Genomic DNA, 8,849 nt, shown 5'->3' with positions numbered 1-8,849 from the left:
TCACCTGACTGGCTGAGTGAATCGTTGGTGGGATGCCTCTTCAGTAAGGCCACCAGACTGGGGTTTGGAGTGCAGCAACGGCCATATTACTGCCCAATTACCCTGACCAATAACAAATAACATCACGGCTCCAATGCTGATTGGTTGACTGTAAAAACGATACTGGCAAATGGGTGTTGACGTACAAAAGGAACTAACTGGGAAGACTTGAGTTAACTGACCCTGAAACATGATATAAAATGATTTTCCATAGTGTGAACATCACTGCCCAGCAGTCGTTTGACATGCCTCTCTAACGCTGGTGCTCACAGCGTCTAGATGTTTAGCCCAATAATCTCGGGACGTGACTCATTCCTCCTGTATCTTGTTTAGTCCATGCAGAAATTCCAGTCAGCGTTGTCTAATTCGTCTAGTTTTTATATTCCACTTCAGTATTTCCCACTTTAGTGCCAGCACACAATGGCGTGTATGATCAATGCACATTTTTTTCTCCATATGATGTGTCTAGAGACTGTAGAGGTGGGTTCAAACTGGTGGTAGTGTATTGCATGCACTAAGTAAGTAGAATAAGTCTCTCGATCACTTTAGTTAGGACAGGGGACGTCTTGAAACAGCTCAGGTGTTCCTCAGGCATGTTCTGGTAGGTAAACGAGACGCCAGGTTTGGTATTTAGTGTTTATATGTATATAAGTACATGTATAAATTTAGGGTATTTAATAATAAATACTCATTAAAATTATCACTTAAATATGGGTATACTCCAGTAAGTGATGTGTACTCCAGGTCACCCGAGAGGTTTCTGAAGGTACGCTTTCAATTCTTTTGTCGGGTGTCGTGTGCAACCCGTAACGTGTTACTCGCCCTACACAAATCGATGCGTTATCACTTAGAACGTAAAAAAAATATGTATATAAAATTCAGTTCAGTTGTAACCCAACCTTCCGCTATCGCATCATTTGACCCCTAGATGGCGACACAGGCGCCGTGATGAGCAGGTCCTAAGATGTCCCGTTAAGAACTTGGAAGTAGCCTACTCAAGTTGTAAGAATGCTGTTTTGTTTAGCCGTTATAAGACGGAATCGTTTCCCGTCACAAATCACTGTCGCCTTTTCATCATTTTCATAAAAATTTCAAAAACTGCTTTTCACACAGTAACCGTTTATTAATAAACTTACTCCTCAAAAGACTGCCATAAGGATTTCACGCTCCTAAAGATTACAAGTACTTTCTGAACCTTTTTGTTTATTTAAAAAACCGTTTTGCTTGTTTCTTTGCTAAAATGATTTTAAAGGCTTTCGTTTGCTTAAAAAAATATAGAGCGCTCTCTGTACCGTAACAGTCCGGGTGATTTGGCAGTGATGAATGGCCAGTACTTTCCAGAACTTTCGTCTATTGGCTGGTCAGGGCAATCAGGCTTTGGTCAAGGGTTGCATTCTTCGACCTTCTTGGCCAGGTCCACATGTGTACGCAGACATCGCCGCAATCAATCTTTTCCCAGAACGCGCCAGGCGAGCTGCCGTGGCCGAACACCAGTTGGAGGCAGGAACTACGCTCCAGTGAGCGGGGAAATGGGTGTGTAATCAGACGTTTGCGTCAGACCGACTGGCTGGTGCAGCCCCAAGCAAGCCAGACTTCACTCACATGAGTCCGATGGCGCTGGTGACCCCTTACACCCTTTTATATATATCTTTGGACGAGCCTTTAATTTTCACCATCAGGCAGCACGTGAATAAGTTCAATTTCGCATCTTAAAATTCACAAATCATAAAGAAGTAAACGGATGTAGTTCGAAATACGACCTTCTCCACTAGGTGGCAGTGTTTAATCACTAAGACCTAAGTCGGAAAGTCCGCTCAATCTCCGACTACATCTCCGAGTTCAGATCAAGCAGATATGCTTTTATCAGTCGCCAGCACTGCTTTGAAAGACACTCACAAAGAACTCTTTATGTATTTGTTGGCTGTCCGTTTGTTTTTTCGTGCCTTTCACAAATTTCATGCCCCCCCCAACACACACACAACTAATACTCTTCCAGAACTATAGACCATGACCTCAGCAGTCACAGACCGCTAGCGGGAGATGATGTCACTCCTCGGAGTCTGTCACTCCAAGATTGAAGAGTACGTTTTAGCGGCATTCCCAGAATACGGACAAATAACATGCCGGTGTCTGTATTACGTGGTGTGACATTAGGACATGCTGCCTCATAGTGTGTACACACAGAAGATAAACACACTGAGACTGAATGGTAGGCTACATTAGCCGACAGGGTTGGATTTAGAGCATTATGGACATCTGTAAGCCTAGCGCTGTTTTTGACCCAGCCATGCTGAAGCGAGCAGCTGTCTGGACTGTCTTACACAGGAGTTTCAGGACACTTTTATAACGCAATAATGGCGCGTCAACATCCTGCACCTGCATCCCCGCAGGCTGTAATTCTTCCCGTCTTTATCGAAAGATTTAAAGCTGTTATATATGGACATGAGCCCACACAGCTATCATCAGTTAACACTGTTCAAGTCACGATTTCTCCAGAGTAGTCCCAAAAGAAAGAATGAGGTCATCACAACGAAAACAACGGTTGCGTAGGATCTCACCTGTTGCACTCTTTATACATTTAATGCTCGCGCCCATGGCCATCATCCTGGCCTTTCCGTGACCTGTGTAACCTTTTGTCCTTCTTGCTCATTGCCTTATTTTTTTCTCTCTCACTCATTTCAGTCTTCCCTCCCTCCCTGTCTGTCTTTCTTTCTCAGCGCTTTCCCTTCGCGTTTCTTAAGTCCACCTGGAATGGACTCCAGATGTGGTGCGGAGAGAGGGAGAGATTGCTTGCGCAGCGATATGAGAGAGAGAGAGAGAGAGAGAGAGAGAGAGAGAGAGAATGTTGGAACGACATAAAAGTTTGTCTGGATGCCATTAAGTACAATTTGATGTAATGTGCAGTTTGGGACATGACATTTTAAAAGGAAACTGCGCGCCATATGAGGGGGATTTGGGGGTCTTGGGGTGTTGTACTTGAAGCCTTATTTAACGGGCAGGATAAACGCACCTCTGTTTCTCCCGCACTCCGCAGTACAGTATCGGGTACAGCAAAAACAAACGAGGTGCCACTATTTTAGTTAGAATACAGCTGCCCCATTGTATGAAGGAGCCATGCAGGCGTTGGTATGGCACCAGTCCGCCTAACGTGGTATGAAATACACTTCAACTTCAGCTGCGCACCCGGTCTCCTTTTCCTCTCTCTGCACACCTTTTCATATTTTCTAAAGGCGGTCTCACTCTTTTTACGCATGAGCCAGGGTTTCCGACTTCCTCCGCGTCTCGCATATCAAAAGGTCCCGAATTTTAAATAAAAACCTGTGGGTTTGAAATAAAATAACTCTGGTTTTTGCTCTACTGGGACCACGCTGTGGACAAAGGTTGACTTATGAGTAGTCTATCAAAGACTTGAGAACTGAAGTCTTTCATGTGTGTGTTGGGAGTTTGACAGTATCGGCTCATAAACACCAGCGGTCCGTAGCCTATCTGGTTCCACACCCCTCTCTAAACTAAAATAAGCTTGTGCTGAGTTAACGTTTTTGCCTGTCAGCGAACCCCTGGTGACAAGATTTGAGTCAAAGCCAAATAGAAAGTCATTGTATTGCGCTTGACAGAGGATCTTTGTTAGAATAATTTGCCTTTTTAAATGGACAATTTCACATCTTTACAGTTAGGCTACTTTGCATGATTCCATGTCGGGGTTTGCGCCATTTCTTCAGTGTGGGTGAACATTACCTTCAGTGTGCAGGTCTACAGCTCAAACGGCTGCGCCACTCAAAGACGTCGTGTTTAATTGGGGCCTAAAGGTTGAAATACCAGTGTAATTGCCTGCTTGAGAGCATATGTTGGAATATTTTTTTTTCTTGGGGTTTCAGCTCACAGCGGAACAAAGCAACGCTTCATCAACTACATGTTTCTAAAATGCTAAAATAACTTGTGGTGTGCGGTAGGCCTAGGCTACTGTTTTTTTGTTTTAAATGTTTGTTTAATGAAACAATAAATTTGCATATGTATAATATTTCAGAGCAGGATATTGTCTTAAAAACGGAAATACATATTTTGATAAAGTATTTTTTTTTGTTTCATTGTACTTTTGTACTTTGAACATACAAATTTTTAACAGGCCTATTTATGAAGCAGTCATAGCATTTTAATAGCAGTTATATTGGTGTTTGATGGAAATATAGTCCTAGTTTTGGGAGTGGACGTCAGAGACGTGTACCCCCAAAATAATTCTTGCTCATGCTTCTCACATAATGTAAGGCGTGAGTGGGGCGTCTCCCCCTCAAACTGTGTGGAAACGAATCTAGACCAACTCGTTATATATCTCCAGATTGTAATATATCAGAAGCATGACGAACAGGCACACGAGGGAGCGTGATGGGGGTCTCTCTCTAGCTCACCTTCTCTGGAGCCCAGCTCTAATTCAGCCTGGGATGGGCTGGTCGCACGCGAGCCTCCGTGGAGGCGCTGACAGCGTCCAGACCCTGCCCAGCTGGGTCATAGTGCCTGGATTTCTGAAGTTAGGGATGTAAATCAGACAGGACTAACAAAAACAAGCTCCCGTGGCTTCAACGTTTGCTTTTCACCCGTATGGTGAGATCGAGAAAGAGGTGTCCGGTCGGGAGCAGTGATTTCCCCCGGAGCATTTGTGAACAGTGTTGTTTTGAAGCCGAGGAAGAGGCGGTTTGCTGACAGGGCGCCTTGCCGACATGTGTACCCCATTTCGTTTGTGTAACGGCCCTGTGGAGCTGCTACTGTAGAAAAGTGACTATTGTCGTACGAAAGATGAGTACAGGGAACATGCTGGAACACTGATGGAGAGCTAAAGCAGACGTTACCTCACACATTTCACACGTGTTCATTACACTCACGAACAAATAGTTGTTGAATGAACTAGGTGAGGGTTTTAAAAATTAGAGACGTTACATCAGTTTAACCATTATATTGCGCTTTGGTCGTCTTATTCTGAAATACTGAATGGCTGAGTTTAGTGCTCTCCCTATTATAACACATCTGTTTTAATGGATTCTTTATTTGTCAAGGGAGTGTGAGATGAATCAGATGTGTTAGAAACATGAGCATGTAGAGTGTAGGGGGTCCGTTACCCCATCCTGTCAGGTCCACTCTGCTGCTCACACTCATAGGTCTTTTTTTGCTGCAAATGCCTTTGCAAATCGAACATTTTATTTGGCTCGAAGATTTAAAAGGCATTTATTTCTTTATTTTAGTTAGTTGCGGTTGCAGTGATTTTTAGGGAGTATTGCTAAACGGTTTAATACGTTTCGTTGAGTTGTATAGAGAATTTAGTTAGGTTTGGTGGTCAATAGGTTTGGTTATAAATACACTGGGTTCTTAGAAGGTGGCTGAGTAGTTTTCCGTGGGGTTAATCTAATCCCAAGAATGAAAAATGACTTTCCAAAGTATCGATAGAAACAAATCTGCGCTAGGACCCTGCGGCTGTGCGCGCACGATGGGAGGGAATGCGCGCACTTCAGCCAGTAACTGAATTTGAGTGTGACAGGGTTGCAGACGAAAACCGCTAGGTTCGGGAATTAAGACCCACACGCAGCCGCTCCACCGTTATTCAAAGTTATGCAAGGGGTTACTCCAAACGGGCCCTGGCGCACGTTAAAAGTACTTTAAGGCTGCAGAAGAGAGATTTGCTGGATACAACTGGAACTCATTGTCAGAGCAAAAGGCAATTTTGTGAATTACACCGAAAGGCTACGGACAAAAACAGTTCTGCGAACTCGCACCAGACTGCTTTCAAAACCACCACGGGAATAACTTACAAGCCTAGCCACAAACTTCTGAATTAGTTGAGTAACGGAGTAGCGCGTTTTTACACCGTGGTTTTGGAGAACGCCGAATGTAGTCTGAGCGCATTTTTGAAGATGCGCTACAAGTGGGAATCCAACGAAATATGAGGGATATTTACCGTTGACACTTTTCTGCCGGACATATCTTGACTTCAAAATTGGACGCAGAGGACGTATACCTACTTAGTTATTGACGTGATGGAGGTATATACTCATTCAAGCTAAGGCGCACACCGTTGTCAGATTATCCAAGGCCAAAGGAGTGACCCGACCCTTTTGATATTAGTTATAAGTGTTGAACTCACGTTAACATTATTTGAGGTTATTACTAAGGAAAGCCCCCGCTTGATGACATGGGCTGACTAGGGGGCACGGAAATGTCACTTAACGGGACAATGTTGCGACCCAGCATCCCGTTTTGGGGGCGTTTGCTTCTCCTGCTGGTCCTTCTGGTGGCCTCGGAGTGCAGGCTTGCTCAAACGTGTCCGGAGCTCGTCTCGATGGGCTGCAGCTGCGCAGACGACCGCATCAAAGCCCACGCTGCACAGGGAGCTCGGAAGAGGGTCAGCTGCGCCGGGAAGGAGCTAACGGAAACCCCAGACGTCAGCCTGCTTCCCAACCGCACCTTCACCCTGTGAGTTAAGGCACACGCGTTGCAGTTTACACGTGTGATCATCTCAAACGTCCTAGTGCGTTTCTGCGCAGCAAATCACCGTCTAAGCGTGTTGGGGAAGACGCAGCGCGCTAGCGTCTCCATGGGTGTGTGAGGACTCTTTAAGTGGCTCTAATACGCTGTTTCAGTCTTCATAAGCACCGAAAGCGCTGTCATAGTTTTTACTACGAAAACTAACATTCAATAATTAAAACAATTGAATACCCCGCGGTTATAGGCATTTCGAATGAGTGAATTGAAAGCGTTATGTAAATTAAGTCTAATTGCTTGAAGATAAATAAGGCACGCCTCGTTACTGCCACAGACGGGACACTAAGAAGTTTTAAAATTAGAGCGTCACCGTGTGAACAGCATCGGTTCCCTCTCAAAAAGAATCGGACGTACGAATCGGGTGTTTTGGCACATGGTGTCGGTACATCTTAAGACATGATGACAGGTAGGCTACATAATCAAAGCTCTGGCCTATGAAATTCTATACATTGCCATGATGGTTAAAAAAAACCCGTTTTAACATTAGGAAAGTACAATTACGTGGTCTTTATTGGCGGATAATGATATTTATGATTGGTCCCATCCCTTGCGATGAAAGGACTTTTTTTGTTTTCTTGGCTGGTACAGTTTAAACAGTTGATGGACAATAAAGTGTGAGTGTCATGGTTAATTTTTCCAACATCCAGCCCTTTCTGGTTCCTGTAGAGTAAGAGGGCGATCGACTAGGACCATGCGGCTGAGATTGGTGGGAAAGTGGAAGCGTGTGTGATTCCGGCTCGGGACGGAGGCTCGAGCACGCCTGCTAGCCTCTTTTGTCACAGGCCTGTCATTTTTCCATCTGCCTTTCAGTCCAGAGGGAAAGGAAACGTGCCCGGGTCTGCACCCCTCCCATAGCCTAAACCCCGCCCCCTTCACACACGCACACACGTACGCACACGCTCACACGCTCCGCCCTCATCTTCAGCTGACTTGGCTATACTAAAGGGGGATAAACAGAAACACATTTTGGATCTTTTTCACGCTCTCCTACTCTCTCTCTCTCTCTCTCTCTCTCTCTCTCTCTCTCAGCTTTAATGACTGTCTGGTTCCTTCCTCTTTTTTGCTTGAACGCTATCGTAAATTCAGAGCAGGTCCATCTCCACAGCCCTCTGTACAGGAAGGAAGATTGACCAGACCAACTGGGCCAATACGAGAGGTCGCTTCAGTCCTGAACAAATACGAGCCATTATGGATTATGAATAAAGCACACATTATTTGCTTATTTACAAACTATCCTTATTAGATATAATGTAATATTAGGAGAATTGTATGCACTTAGAACTAGTGAGCAGTGAGGGACATCTCTCAACGAATCTGTGCAAGAACCCCCCCCCCCCCCCCAAAAAAAATACCCCTCAACTGAATCCATCATTCCTGTCTGGAGACCACAGTCGTGAAAAAAACTCCATATATCAAAACATAACCCCCCCTATTTTTCATGCGCTTGACGTTAACACCCCACACCATTTGGAACAAACCCCCCCCAGTCCGTCATCTTCCCACAATGCCCCAGTGCTCCCCTCCCCAGTGGGAACAGCGCTCGCATTCGCATGGGTGTCGTAAAAAGGAAACATTCGCCAAAGAGGGAGGGAGAGAGAGAGAGAGAGAGAGAGAGAGAGAGAGAGAGAGAGAGAGAGAGAGAGAGAGAGAGAGAAGTGAAGTGAAGAGGGAAGTGAGTGTCTCTGTTCCCTGGAGCAGTGGGCCAATGGCAGCCCCGTTTACAGGCCAGGCCAGTGCATCTCCATGGGAACACACATCTGGCCGACACATTGGCCCGCCGCGAAGCAGAGGAAGGGATTAAAAAACGGGGAGGGGGGAGATGTCACAGCGGCCTGGGTGGGCGGCGACCGAGGCGTCAGGAGGCGGCGGCAGGCAGCCGCACCTCTTAGCGGCGTTTATTTGTGTTCCGAGCATGTGCTAAGCACACCGTATGACACATTTATGAGGTTGGGCGAGATGAACGGGGTAAGTCCTGCCCCCCCCCCCAGTGAGAGATAAGAGTATGCACACAGACAACGACGTGCTCGTAATGTCTGTCGTACAGAGTAAAGCATATTTACTCAGAGTATATTTACATCTATTTTAGTTGTGTTGGTGTATTGATGCTGTACACTGTTGTTGGTTGTGTGTTTCTGCTTCGCGGTCCTCATCCCAGATTTAGTGACGTTTCAAGGTTCTGCTCCAGGAATGTTCAGAGTGATGTTGATGTTTCTCTTTTGCCTGACATTCCTCTGGCGTTTCTAGACACCATCCCAGGTGCTGTTTGGGATACATCATATCCCTCT

At 45.5% G+C, this 8,849-nt stretch overlaps 1 protein-coding gene across 1 annotated transcript in view; it reads left to right on the top strand.

Annotated features, from left to right (window-relative positions):
* Nucleotides 1-5,578: 5,578 nt before the first annotated feature.
* The window catches only part of adgra2 (adhesion G protein-coupled receptor A2), a 49,892-nt gene continuing 46,621 nt past the window's right edge, over nt 5,579-8,849 (top strand). The window contains 1 exon segment of the mRNA XM_076989119.1: nt 5,579-6,495. Within this exon segment, the coding sequence (XP_076845234.1) occupies nt 6,239-6,495 (257 nt within the window). The 5' untranslated portion in view covers nt 5,579-6,238.

Source organism: Brachyhypopomus gauderio, unplaced genomic scaffold (assembly GCF_052324685.1).
Source record: "Brachyhypopomus gauderio isolate BG-103 unplaced genomic scaffold, BGAUD_0.2 sc65, whole genome shotgun sequence".
NCBI classification, from domain to species: Eukaryota; Metazoa; Chordata; class Actinopteri; order Gymnotiformes; family Hypopomidae; genus Brachyhypopomus; species Brachyhypopomus gauderio.
This window is presented reverse-complemented; position numbering and strand designations above follow the sequence as displayed.